Source organism: Phoca vitulina, unplaced genomic scaffold (assembly GCF_004348235.1).
Source record: "Phoca vitulina isolate PV1807 unplaced genomic scaffold, GSC_HSeal_1.0 scaffold13, whole genome shotgun sequence".
Lineage (NCBI taxonomy): Eukaryota > Metazoa > Chordata > Mammalia > Carnivora > Phocidae > Phoca > Phoca vitulina.
Genome location: NW_022589716.1, coordinates 28,643,549 through 28,658,661, shown reverse-complemented (window position 1 = coordinate 28,658,661; position 15,113 = coordinate 28,643,549). Strand labels below are relative to the sequence as shown.

At 39.7% G+C, this 15,113-nt stretch overlaps 1 protein-coding gene across 1 annotated transcript in view; it reads right to left on the bottom strand.

The window, feature by feature from the left end:
* GXYLT2 (glucoside xylosyltransferase 2) overlaps positions 1-15,113 on the bottom strand; it is a gene marked incomplete at its 5' end in the record, with an annotated part of 101,288 nt that overhangs the window by 59,602 nt on the left and 26,573 nt on the right. The window contains one exon of the mRNA XM_032412153.1: positions 10,969-11,100. Within this exon, the coding sequence (XP_032268044.1) occupies positions 10,969-11,100 (132 nt within the window). The remainder of the gene's footprint in view (positions 1-10,968; positions 11,101-15,113) is intronic.

Sequence of the window (15,113 nt, the reverse complement as noted above, 5' to 3'; positions counted from 1 at the left end):
CATAAAGTTAAGTTACTGATTTAGAATCTTTCCTCATTGGTAAAGTAGCAGTTTACAACTATAAATTTCAATCTAAGTACTGCCTTGGCTGCTCTCATAAGTTTTGGTATACATATTTTCATTTTTGTTTATCTCAAAGTATTTTCTTGGTTTTGTTTGTTTGTTTGTTTTTAAGTAGGTCCAACTCATGACGCTGAGATCAAGACCTGAGGCTGAAATCAAGAGTTGGACACTCAATCAACTGAGCCATCCAGGCACCCCTCCATATCTCAAAATATTTTCTAATGTCTTCTGTAACTTCTTCTTTGACCTACTGGTTATCTAGGAGTGTGTTGTTTAATTTCCACCTATCTGTGAGCTGCCCAAATTTCTTTCTGTTATTGACTTCTAATGTCATTCCATTGTGGTCAGAGAACATACCCTGCATGACTTCAATCCTTTTAAATTCACTGAGGCTTGTTTTATGGCCTAACATATGGTCTATCCCAGGAATGTTCCATATGCACTCAGAAGAATGTGTGTTCCACTGGTGTTGAGTGGAGTGTTCTATAGATGTCTGTTGGTCCAGTTGGTTTAAAGTGTTATTCAAGTCTATTTCCTTGTTGATGATCTACCTATTGTTTAACCCATTATTGAATGTGGGGCATTAAAGTCTCCCATTATTATTGATGGATTGCCTATTTCTCTCTCCAATTCTGTCAGTTTGGGCTTCATGTATTTGGGGGCTCTGTTGTTAGATGCATATATATTTATAATTGTTATATCTTCTTTATGGATAACATTTTTAGCATTTAATGTGCCTGTTTTTCTCTAATAATTTTTTTCAGTTCTATTTTGTCTGATATTAGTATAGCCACTCCAGCTTTCTTGTGTTGCTGCTTGATTGACATCTTTTTCCATCTTTTTGTTTCCAACCTATTTGTATCTTTGAAACCTAAGGTATGTCTCCTATAGATAGCACATATTTGGATTATATTTTTTTTTATCAACTATTTTTGGCAATTTCTGCCTTTTGATTGGATTGTTTTATCCATTCTCATCTAATGTTGTTGACGTAGTTGAATTTATGTCTGTCATTTTCCTTTCTGTTTTCAATATGTCTCATGTTTTTTGTTCTTCTGCTCTTCCTTTGCTGCTTTCTTTTGCAGTGAGTGGATATTTTCTAATGTGCCATTTTAATTTAGTGGTTTGTTCTCACCATATTTTTCCTCAGCAGTTGTTCCTGGGCTTACCATATATGTCTTATTAAAATACACTTCAGGGGCACCTGGGTGGCTCAGTAGGTTAAACGTCTGCCTTCGGCTCACGTCATGATCCCAGGGTCCTGGGATCAAGCCCTGCATTGGGCTCCTTGCTCCACGGGGAGCCTGCTTCTCCCTCTCCCTCTGCCTGCCACTCCCCCTGCTTGTGTTCACTCATTCTCTCTCTCTGTCAAATAAATAAAATAAAATACACTTCAGATTTATACTAACTTAATTCCAATGAGATATACAAATGTTAATCCTATACAGCTCTATTCTCTTGTCTCCATTTTGTGATGTCATTGTTATACATATTACAACTATACATGTTACAAATCCAATAATATATTGTTAAAATTGCTACTTTGTGTAATTGTATGTGTTTTAAAGAAGCTGAGAGGAAGGAGAGCAAGGATATATTTATGGAGTTTGTTATATTAACATTCTTCTACCATTTCTGGTTTTCTTTATTTGTGCCTGTGGATTTGAATTACTATCTGGTATCATTGTCTTATTCCACACAACTTTCTTCGACTCCAACCTCCTTTGTGCTATTATTGTTAAATATATTACATTTCTATGTTACAGTCCCAACAATACAGTTATATACATATTGTCTTATAAAATTGTTTTTAAAATCAATTAAGAGAGTAAAGGATAAGAAATATTCATCATAGGGGTGCCTGGCTGGCTCAGTCGGTAGGGCATGGGACTCTTGATCTCGGGGTTCTGAGTTCAAGCCCCACACTGGGTATAGAGGTTACTTAAAAATAAAATCCGAAGGGGTGCCTGGGTAGCTCAGTCAGCTGAGTATCTGACTCTTGATTTTGGCTCAGGTCGTGATCTTGGGGTCATGAGATCAAGCCCCATGTCAGGCTCTGTGCTCAGCACTGAGTCTGCTTGAGATTCTTTGTTTCTCTCTCTCTGCCCCTCCCCGTGCTTGTGCTCTCTAAATAAATAAATGATAAATAAATAAATAAAATCTTAAAAAATAAAATGAAATAAAAAAGAAATATTCATTATAATGTTTTCTATACAATTGCCTTTATTCATGCTCTTCATTAAAATGTGATTTTGAATTACTGTCTGGAGTCATTTGCTTTCAGCCTAAAGAACTTCCTTAGTATTGCTTATAAGGCAGTTCTGCTAGCAACAAATTATCTCAGTTTTCTTTACTGGGAATGACTTGATTTCACCTTTATTTTCCCCCTGCAAAAAAGCTTTATTGTTTCCATTTCATCCATAGCTTCGGAGAGGGCCCCAGGGTGGTTAAAAAGCTGCCTAGTGGTTGCAGGAAGAGGCCCAGGCACAAACCTGGCATGAGGGGGATGCCAGAGGGGTCCCTCAAAGGCTGCTGGGCTTCAGAGGGCTCTTAGTCATGCTTGAGGGTGAGCCTTTTGAATAGATACTTGCCCAGCCCAGCTTGGGGGCCAGGTTAGACAAGTCCTTGCCCAAAGTCTTGATGAGTGTCACCTCCTCAACTAGGAAGTGGTTCTCCAGGAAGTCACAGAGATAGGGGTCTGTGTGGGCAGAACCCATGGCATACAGATCCAAAAGGGCCTGGTTCAGGTTCTTCTCTAGAACCAGGGGGGCTTCCTTGGCATCCAGGGTTTTATCCCACTCATCTTGTGATGGCTTCTGCAAGTCCTGGAAGAGGGCGTGGCTGCCACACTGGTTTTTCATCTTCAAGAGACGCTCAGTGCCCTCATTTCTCCTTAGCCAACTAGTGGAAGAAGGGGCCCACGTGCTCCAGAGCCACGTCTTCACAGTGGAAATAAAGGCCCAGAGAGAGGTAGGTGTAGGAGGCCAGCAGATGCGTGCTGATCAGGCAGCTGACAGCAGCCTCCACCTCTGTGGAATAACTGACAAATCTGGGAGCTCATGGTTGGTTGGTAATAAGGAGCGAAGCTCAAAATAGGGTATTGGCTGGTCCCAGAGACAAAGGGTGGCAGAGAAGATGGCTCTGAAGGTTGGAGGGTGGTCAGAGGGTGAAGGGGTGACCCTGGTTCTGTTCCCTCCAAACACTGTTGAAGCAAGAGACAGATCTGCAGGACTGCTGGATGCACTGCCTATTCTACCTTCATTTTTAAAATAGTTTTGCTATGGGGCTCCTGGGTGGCTCAGTCAGTTAAGTGTCTGCCTTCAGCTCAGGTCATGATCCCAGGGTCCCAGGATCGAGTCCCACATCAGGCTCCTTGCTCAGCGGGGAACCTGTTCCTCCCTCTACCTGCCACTCTGCCTACTTGTCTCTTTCCCTGTGTGTGTCAAATAAATAAATAAATAAAATCTTAAAAAAAATAAAAGAGTTTTGCTAGATATAAGATTTTGGGTAGACAGTTTCCCCCCACCTTTTGGCACTTCAAATATGTCATCCCATGGCCTTCTGCCCTCCACAGTATCTAACGAGAAATTTACTGTTAATCTTAATGGAGTTCCCTTGTATATAACAAGTTGTTTTTCTCTTGCTACTTTTAAAACTTTATCTCTGCTTTCAGGATTTTTTACTATGATTTATCTGCATGTGGCTTTCTTTGAGTTTATCTTAGAGTTCTTTGAACTTTGATGTGTACATTGTCTTTCATCAAATTTGCAAGTTTTCAACCATTATTTCTTCAAATAGCTTTTTCTATTCCTTTCTCTCTCTGCTCTCCTTCTGGCGCTCCCATCACGCATACGCTGGTGTGTTTGACGTGGTGCACATTTCTCTCAGTTTCGGTTCAATTTTATTCATTATTTTTCCCTATTCCTTGGACTGAGTAAACTTTATTGATTTATCTTCAAATTTACCAATTCTTTCTATTTTAATTTCAAATCTGCTGTGAGCTCCTTTAATGATTTTTCATTAATCATTATACCTTTTAACTCCAGAATTTCCACCTACCTCTTTTTAAAAATAATTTTCATCTCTTTATTGATATTCTTAATTTCATGAAACACTGTCATCATATCTTACTTTACTTCTTTTTTTAATTTAAATTCAATTAGCCAACATATAGTACATCATTAGTTTCAGATGTAGTGTTCAATAATTCATCAGTTGTGTATAACACCCAGTGCTCATCAATCATGAGCCCTCCTTAATTAATTTACTTCTTTATGCATGGTTTCCTTTTGTTGCTTGAATGTATTTATAACGGCTGCTTTGAAGTTTTTTTCTTTTGTGTGTGTGTGTGTACATGTGTGTTAGACTGCTTTTAATTACACAGCTGGGGAGGGGTGGGGGCCTGTGTGGTGGTAGTGCCCCTACCCTCCTGGTCAGACCCTCAGGGACCAGACCAGTGCCCACAGGTCCTGAGCCCACACCAGCAGACCCCCAGGGCTGTACTGTGTCCCCCAGGGATGAGACCCCAGCAAGTGAGCACGGCGAGGCCTGGCCTCCAAAAGGGTGAAGTCTTTTTCTATTAAATCTGACATCTGGGTCCTATCACAGGCATCTTCCATTGCATTTTTTCCTGTGAATGAGTCACACTTTCCAGTTTCTTTGAATGCCTCATACTTTTTTGATGAAAAAATTTGGATAATATATTTAGCATGTTAATAAATGACAGCACAATAATATAGTTTAGGATATGTTAAATAATATATTTTAGCAACTCCAACCTACAGGGCTTATTGATGTTGTTTGCTCATTTATTTGTTTAGCATCTTGCCTGGACTATTTTAGTGAAGTCCCTTTCACCCACTGCATGCAACCTATGATGTTCCTCAGTGGGTGCGGCCTTGGGCATGAAGTGACAGTGGTTTTATCACCTATCTTTGACTCTCTAATCTTTCTGTTAAACTGTCTGTTGCTGTTGGTATTACGCCCAGCTATTAGCTTCCACTAATTGCCAGCTGATTGCTCTATTGTTTTTGAGGCACAAATTGCTCCTTCATCTGATACAATGAAATTTAGGCTCATTTGCAGGATTAATTTTTAAGGCCAGTCTTTGAACATTGTTCTGCCACCAAGAGGGCACTTTTTATCTGTCTCTTTCCCTGGTTCTCCCTTATAAACTAACCAGCCTATATTTTAGTTTGTTGCTCTCATGAAGCTACCAGCTTCCTCTCAATTACGAAGCCCCAGAACCTTGTCCACAATTACCTGGAACTTAAACTCTGTGATACAAAGATGAGAACTGCTGATGACCTGCTCCTCCTAAGGCAATACCATATCCCTCAACCGGGAGCTCGGGAGAAAAGGATCCCTGTATTCTGGACTGAATTATCTAGAGCTGACTTTCCATCATGCTGAGTTGGAAGGGGAAATGGAGGGAGTAGGTTGTGGTTCAAATGTCACAGATTCTCCCTCTTTTTTACCAAGTTTTAGTGTATCAGGGGAAAAAAAACCCAGTATGTCTGACTCCATGCTACTTCTATTTCCCTTGCTTCTGCTTTAGCCCTGCTTGTATGTAGGCACGTTAATCATCGGAGAAATTTTGCTAACAGCTAAGATTTGCAAAAACTGTTTTCTACCCAAAATCTACCTCACCCAAGGAGGTAAGGAAGCACATAAGAAATGACTATGTTATGCTTAACATTTACAAGAATGACATGACCAGATTCTCGTACACAAAGATCAATTGACCAAGGACAAACCAGTTTTATGACCTCCTTCAGATAACTACAGACATCAGTTACCTTCTGACTCCAACCCCCTCTTACTTCCCCCCTTTGCTAACATAAAAGAAGCTTGAATTTCATGCCAAGGGGAGATGGTTGTTTAGGACAACAGTCTGTATCTCCTTGGTTTGCTGGCTTTCCAGATAAAGTCATTTTTCTTACCCCAACATCTTGCCTCTAGACTTGTGGGCCTGTCATGCAGTGAGCAGAACAAGCTTGGACTTGGTTACATTAGTAGACTTTCTTGAATAATCTGTTTCCTCATTTGCTTAGGCCCTCAGCACAATGTCCAAAGATTCTAGATAATTGCTTTAAAAATAATTTTCACCAGGGTTGCCTGGGTGGCTCAGTTGGTTAAGTGTTCGACTCTTGGTTTCAGCTCAGGCCATGATCTCAGGATCGTGAGACTGAGCCCCATATCAGGCTCACGCTCAGCATGAAGTCTGCTTGAGAGTCTTTCCCTCTCCTCCCTCCCCCTCTGTTCTTCCCCCACTCATGCTCTCTCTCAAATAAATAAATAAATAAATAAATAAATAAATAAAATCTTTAAAAGAAACAATTTTCACCAGTTATGCCTGTCTCACTGGGGAGCATTTCCACAGAGCTCTTCTGCCACCATTTTGGAAGTAGCCACCCTTCCTGCTCTTTTTTCTGCTAAACTAAGCTTCTAGAATTTGTATCTCAGGTTGCTTCAAGCCAACATTATGCTCCTGGAGTGAGCCTTGCAAGGAACTGAGGGAGAGACACACAGAGCCGAGGTGACATCATGGGAGTCCCTGGATCAGCCCTACACTTGGAATCATCTGGACTTCACGGTCAGAAAAGCCAAAAAATTTCCTTCTTTCCTTAGCTAGTTAGAGTTGAGTTTTTTACATGTAACTAAGAGTTGTAACTAATATCCTGAATGTCAAACCTTTAATAGTGTGGGAGTAAATGATAAGGATTATGGAAAGCTTGTTCAACAAAACTGGTATCTAGGGTAATTTGAGCTTTTTGATAGCTCATTTTGTCCCAATAATTTATGGTCTCTTGATGCTTAATGAAATACAGAGACATCACTTATGGTGATTCTAATAGATGCTCCTTTTAATAAGGATTTTTAATATGTTCATATACATCTGTCAATAGTTGTTGCCATCCAAAGGGTTGGTTCCAAGGAAGACTCAATGTTGACTGCTAATGCTGAGTTATAATGTTAATAATAGTACAGAGGCCTGACCTTAATTATAGAAAGTTCTTATAAGTTAGGTAACTTCTCTTTTCCATTAGCCTGCAGCTGACTCATTAGAATATCTCTTGTAAGCATATAGTTTTCCAAATATTGGAACTAGTTACAAACCTCTTTAACAAACTACAAGTGGAAAAAGGGAAGATTAAATATTGTTACTATTTTTTTTTAATATTTATTTTATTTATTGGGGGGGAGGGGCAGAAGGTGAAGGAGAGATAGTCCCACACTGAGTGCAGAGCCCGATGTGGGGCTTGATCTCACGACCCTGAGATCACCACCTGAGCTGAAGCCAAGAGTTAGCACTTAACTGACTGTGCCACCCAGGCACCCCTATATATTGTTATTCTTGATGTGATGTAGAAAATCTAGGTAATCTAAGATTTTTATTTATTTGGCATGATACTCCTTTGGAATATTAAAGAATGTGTCGAGTCTGTTAGAAATATAGATATATCCAGAGAATTCAGGAAGAATGTATAGGTCAAGGCTGTAAGCAATTTTATCCTACTTCTCATGACAATATTCTTCACTAACTCCTTCCTCTGAGATAGATGCTTATGGCAGTGTTGGGAGCAGGAAAGACATCAGACATTTTTATAATCTTGGAATTTATGGGGGGATGGGTTAGCCTGGTGATGGGTATTAAAGAGGGCATGTTCTGCATGGAGCACTGGGTGTTATACGCAAACAATGAATCATGGAACACTACATCAAAAACTAATGATGTAATGTATGGTGATTAACATAACATAATAAAATTAAAAAAACAAAGAAAAAGGAAACAAAAAACAAACAAACAAAAAATTCGTTTAAAAAGGCCTTTCTCCCTGGATGAGACTTACAGAGCACCTTAACCTAATGTATATTTCCACATACTGGGTGCTGCTTGCCAATAAAGTCTCTGAAGATTCTGCAATTCAGTGATCTCTGTCATGTTTGGAGTATCTCTAGGATCCCCAGAAAACTACAATTAGTGGTTTTTGGAATCAAGGAGGCAGAGTGTGTAACAAAAATGTATAGATCCATAAAAAAATCTTGCTAATTCCAATTAAATGGAAGAGAGTTGATGTGAATTCATGACAATTATTTTTACAATAGTGAAAGCTTTATGGCTGTTACTAAAGAAAAAGAAAAAAGTACTCTAGGATAAATTTTAATGAACAGATTTGATTTATTTGTAATTGGCAGATTGTTTTAAATACTTTAAGCTTCTGAGTTACCTGAGAGCAGTATGCATCTTAGAGAGCTTACAAGCCACCTGCAGTTTACTTTGCACTAATAATGGTCCTGCTCTTTGGAACATTATTCACAGAAATAGAAAATTAAATATCCACTGGTTTCTAGGACTTCATAATTCATGAATTGGTAGAATCTGAGTTCCACTAATTGTACTGGAGAATCTAATAAGCTTGAGTTGCAGACTTGCACTCTGATCTTATTCTGATAGTAAAATCTTATGTGAGAAGGGTTTTTTTTTTTTCTACAGGCTTGGGGTAGATGATACCCTCTCAGAATATGGGTGAGATTATGGTTCTCAATCGATCGACCTACCACTTGCTAGAATGTTTGCATTTTGGGATCTCCATCTTCACTCTGCTGCCTCAGCAATACATTTGATTTGGTTTTACAGAGATGAATTTCAAGGAAAACATCACCTAGACTTTATTTCAAATTACTCTGAGCATCAATACATTCTACTGATGCCCACAAATGCTGTGTTCATAATCTGCTGTTATGATATATGACTCGGAGAAGGTAAATGTCCTGTCAACCACAATCTCTCTTTATTATTTTTAAGGAGGGCTAGTTTCCATTATCAAAAGCAGATAAGGAATGCCAGCACTCATTTGTCATTCAAAATGGAACGCTTACTTAGCTGGGAATGAATGAAAACCATCACGTGGAAGGTTTGTTTTTTTAATAGTGGTGATAAAGTCACAACTCAAGGTCAGGGGAAAATTCAAATGCGGTTCCACTGGGTTGCTTATATTTTTTGCACAGGTTGGAAAGACAATTTTCCAATAGTAACTTTGGTTTTTGAATACATTTTTCCCCCTAAAACAGAGACAGGAAGAAGAAACCTGACATTTTTTCCCATCTTCTGAAATGGTAATTAGTTTTTATATCTTCCACCTACAGATTTTCGTTCCAGTTTGAGGTAGTCTGTCCTTACCCACACTTTTATGCAATGAATCCCATCTCAGATGATGGTCTGTGGCGTGTGACAAACAGGTCATTTAATGAATGAGTAAACCTGTGCAGATAGGTACCAAGAGTACAGTCAGGCTGAGCTCAGTCTTCTCATAGGTTCTGGGTAGGAAATGTTAAAAGGGCCACTTGCCATTTAGGGTTTGATGGTAAGACTTCTCCACATGGCCATCTCCCAGGCACCTCAAAATCAAAATATGACCCAAGTTAAGCGCATCTCATCCCATGAAAACTGGTCATCCTCCTGTCTTTTCCATCTCTCCAAAGACCATCATCCGTTGAGTATGATGAACCATAACAAACTGCCTTTTGTCATAGCTCACAATAGCTGATTATTGGCAATTTCAAACAGATTAGCCTTACTGGTTGTCCAGGTCAGAGACCTGGGTGAAATCCTTCTCACCTCACTCCCCTTCAACTCTTACAACAAGCTAGTTGTGAGGACTGGTAAATTCTCTTTCTCAGGCAGGTTCTGAATCCATTTTTAAGGCACTCAACATAGCTCAAATCATCACTAATTGGCCTAGTGATTCCACTGTCCACACTGCAATGAACTAGGGCGTACTCTTTAAAACACAAGCCAGATCAGCCCACTTGCATAACAGAAAGCAGTCAATGGCTTCTCAAAGTCCTTAACACAAAGACCAGACAATCCAACCCCTGCGGACCTCGTTAATCCCACGTCATCCTATTTTCTGGTTACTCTACCTTCTTGCAGTTTCTCAAGCATGCTCCTTTCCAACTCAGGCCTTTGAACATATTGTTCCATCTGCTTGGTACCCTCTTCTCTCTCATTACCAACCAGGCCCTTATCACTCAGTGATCCCTGCTTCTTCTGCGTTCATGCCTCAGCATAAATGCCATGTACCAAAAGATCCTTCTATGACCTCTCACTGACCAGTATGGAACTCCAAATTACATATATCCATGAGACTTCAACACAGATCATACTTCCAATTACCTGTTCAATGCTAGGCTCAAACTCTAAAGGAGCAAGGCTGTGGCTGACTCATTTGCCGCCATATTGCTATCACTAACCCAGGGCCTAGAACCTAATGGGCACTGGGTAAACGTTTGCTGAAGGTACAGATCACTCACAAATGTCAAGACTGCAATTGACAAGTCAAAGCTGCCATCTTTGCTCCATGATATTCCAGTCTTGATATATCTTCAGTGATTTTTCTATTTAGGATTTTTAAAAAGGTAACAAATATATTTAACTAAAAAATTCAAAACTGAGAGGCTGAACTGGAACTCTGGACCTCTTTTGAATTATTCCCTAGCATCTGGCAATGGTTATGGTTATAAGAGAAGTAATAATAATCAAAGCTAACATTTATTGAGAGCCAACTATGTGCCAAGCTTCTGGAGGAACATGAGGCCTAGTGAAGGTGGGTGGATTTACTGAGGTTCACACAGCTAGTAAAGGTAGAACCAAAGTCACAAAGACCCATAATCCAAGACATGCTTTGGATGCTCTCAGTCCCTTAATCTTTGGGACAGACATCTTCTTGAACACAAGAATCCTCTATACCTGGAAGACTAAGAGAATCAATTACAGAATCCAAGAGAAACACATTCTCAGCTCTAAGTAAAATGTCTTTAAACACACACCAGTTAATTTCACCATGTTTCCAAGAACAATTCTCTCCTGAGCAGCATCTTATTAAAAGCTCGTGTTCCTACCGGAAGAAAGAGTCTCTGAGCAGCACAGGGTTTGAATAATTTCTTCCATTCCTGAGGGTTTCCAACCGAAAACGTGATGGGGTAGATTCTGTGCTCAAACTTCTTTGTATATGAGTCAGGCCACTGTCGTAACTGAAAAACAAGGAAGACAAGGGGAGGGTGATTAGGCCCCAGAGAAATGGAAAACACCTGAAGCTCCTGGATGTTCAAATGGAAATTATTCAGGCGACCTACATAGAAAGTCTAACTTCACCACCATGATTAATGCTCAATGAATGAAAGACTATGGCTAGGATGAAAAAAAAATAACATCTAGAGTTGTCAAACATGTTAGGAGACTGGCACATAAACACTACAAGGGGAGTACAAATTTGAATAAACTTCCAAGAGGGCAATTTGGAAATTGAGAACAACCAACCCCAAAGGATAAAGGCACAAGACTTTCAACAAAGCCTTGTTTGTAATTAAAAAAAAAACAACCCTTGAGAACAAACCAAATGCTCAATAATTAGGAATTGAGAAAATTAATTATGATAGAACTATACAACAGACTATTGTAACAAACTAAAGTTAGATCTATATGTGCTGACAAGGAAAAATGTTCATTATAAATAACATTTTATTATAAAATTTATATAATTTTAAATAAATAAATTTATTATAAAATTTATTATAAATGAAAATGTTTATTATTAAAAATAAAAAGCAAAATGCAAAAAAATTTTATGTTTCTGTCTTTTTTTTTTTTTTTTTAAAGATTTTATTTATTTATTTATTTGACACAGAGAGAGAAAGCACAAGTAGGCAGAGAGGCAGGCAGAGAGAGAAGGAGAAGCAGGCTCTCCACTGAGCAGGGAGCCAGACGTGGGGCTCGATCCCAGGACCCAGGGATCGTGACCTGAGCCGAAGGCAGCCGCTTAACCAACTGAGCCACCCAGGCGCCCCTGTTTCTGTCTTAAAGGGAAAATATATGCATGTATATTTTATACGGAGAGAAAAATCTGGACAGATAGACACTAAACTTTTTTTTTTTTTTTAAGATTTTATTCATTTATTTGACAGAGAGAGAGAGCACAAGTATGGGGAGCGGCAGGCAGAGGGAGAGGGAGAAGCAGACTCCCTGCTGAGCAGGGAGCCCAACGTGGGGCTCAATCCCAGGACCCCGAGACCATGACCCAAGCTGAAAGCAGATGCTTAACCAACTGAGCCACCCAGGCGTCCCCGACACTAAACTGTTAAAAGTGGACACCTGTGGAGGCGGTGGTGGTGGTGGTTTCATTTTCTAAGTTTCTATTTCTGTGTTCTTTTTTTTTTTTCAAGATTTTATTTATTTGACAGAGAGAGACAGAGAGAGAGAGGGAACACAAGCAGGGGGAGTGGGAGAGGGAGAAGCGGGCTTCCCGCGGAGCTGGGAGCCGGAAGCAGGGCTCGATCCCAGAACCCTGGGATCATGACCTGAGCTGAAGGCAGACGCTTAACCGACTGAGCCACCCAGGCGCCCTTCTGTGTTCTTTAGAACTCTTCCAGTGAGTATATATTATTTTCTTTGCATATGTTAATATCATAACAAAATTAAGTAATGAGCTTTATTTTTTAGAGCAGTTGTATGTTTACAGGAAAACTGAGCAGGAAGCATAGAGTTCCCATCTACCCTTCCCCCATTCTCTCCCCCCACCCGCACACTTTCCCGTTACCTATATCTTGCATTAGTGTGGTATGTTTGTTACAACTGATGAACCAATATCAATACGTTAGTAAGTAAAGTCCATAGCTTACTTTAGGGTTCACTCTTTGTGTTGTACATTCTATGGACTCTGACAGGTGCATAATGTCAGGTATCTACCATTACAGAACAGTTTCAGCACCCGAAAAATCTCCTCTGTTCCACCTATTCACCCCTTCCTCCTTCCCTCCCACTGAATTCCTACAACCACTAATTATTTTATTATCTCTTAGTTTTGCCTTTTCCAGAATGTGATAGAGTGGAAATCATACGGTATATAGCCTGTTCAGATTGTCTTCTTGTACACAGCAATATGCACTGAAGGTTCCTTCATGTCTTTTGGTGGATGGGTACCTTATTTATTTTTTTATCACCGAATAATATTCCATTGTATGGATATACAACGGTTTGTTTATACATTTACCCATAGAAGCGTATCTTGGTTGCTTTCAGTTTGGGGTGATTACAAATAAAGCTGATATAAACATTCATGTGCAGGATTTTGTGCGGACAATTTTAAGTTCATCTAGGTAAATACCAAAGAGTGCGATTGCTGGATGGTATGGTCAGTCCACATTTAGCTTTCTAAGAAAGTGTCAAAACGCTCTCCAAAGTGGCTGTACTATCTTGCATTCCCACCAGCAATGAGTGAGATGTTCTGTTGCTGCACATCATTGGCAGCATTTTTGTATTGTCAGTGTTGTGGGTTTTAGCCATTCTAATAGGTGTGTGGTGGTATCTCATTGTTTTCCTTTGCAGTTCCCCAATGACGTATGCAGAGATGTTGAGCCTCCTTTCGTATGCTTATCTGCCATCTGTGTATCTTCTTAAGTTTTTGAGTTAATGTTTCCCTATTGACACAATAGTTCTACTTCTAAGAAAAAATTCCCGGGGCGCCTGGGTGGCTCAGTCGCTAAGCGTCTGCCTTCGGCTCAGGTCATGATCCCAGGGTCCTGGGATCGAGCCCCGCATCGGGCTCCCTATTCTGCGGGAAGCCTGCTTCTCCCTCTCCCACTCCCCCTGCTTGTGTTCCCTCTCTCGCTGTGTCTCTCTCTGTCAAATAAATAAGATCTTAAAAAAAAAAAAATAAATAAATAAATAAATAAATAAATAAATAAATAAAAAGAAAAAATTCCCAAAGTCCATTCATATTTATGACAAGGTAGTTTATCATAATGTTGTCGGTAACAGAGCAAAGTTGGAAACAACCTAAATAGCAGTTTGGTTAAATAAGCTCCGGGGTATGTCTACATAAGAGAATATCATGCAGGCACTAGCGACAACATCTTACAGTAAGGGTTTGCAAACCGTTGGTAGGACAAGGACCAAATCCAGCTGGCTACAAAAAGCACACAAGCCAAGAATGATTAGACACTTTTAAATAGCTGAAAAAAGTAAAAACAAGAGTAATATTTTGTGACATGTGGAAGTCACATGAGATTTGAATTTTAGTGTCCATAAATAAAAGTTTTATCGGAACACTGTCACACCTAATTGTGTACATATTTCTATGGCAGCTTTTACGCTGAATGTAAGAGTTGAATAGCTACAAGACCACACAGCCTGCGAAGCCTAAAAAAGCTATTGTCTGGTCTTTTACAGAAAAAGCTGGACAACCCCAGTTTTAGAAGAAATTCAGTAATACAAAACTCAGTGATATAAAAGGGAATATAGAAGATGATCCCATTTCTGATGTTGATATGAAAAGAAAAGGAATATAAGTAAATCTACCAAGATTGCTCTCCCTGACCATTAGGATGGTTGATTTGTTTAATTTATAATCTTATGACTTTTTTTTTTACAATGTACATATATTGCTTATACAGTCACATAAAAATGTTTGAAGAAACATACCACTGATCATGCTTTAAATTTACAACTTTGAGATGGATATATGAGAGAGAAATCTCAGAAGGAGAAAGAGGAGGAGTGACAAAGTATTTGATAAGTGATTTCTGAGGGCCACTGACCGATCAGAACCCATGCTGGGCAAAAACACCAGCACACTGCACTGACTCATCAGAACTGACTCTGGCCATAAACACTCAGTGCGACAACACTGACCCATCAGAATGGACACCAGGGACAGATGCTGAGTCCAACTGTGCCTTGCCACATCAGCCCAAAATCAGCCCTGGAAGGAGAATGGGAAGGTCCCTTGGTCTGTTGGTTTCCTTGACTCTTTGATCTTCTAGAAGGATTTATCTACCTTTGCCAATCTGTGTCTTTTTAACTGGAATGTTCAGTCCATTTACATTTGTTTCAATGCATGTATTTGAATTGTATATCAGCTCCAGCCACTGGAAGTTCTCAACACCTCTTCCCGTGGCAGAGGACACACAAACACACACACACACACATACACACTCACACAGGGTGTTGCCATCCTCCTGGACCCACCCATCACCAGAATGGATTGGTG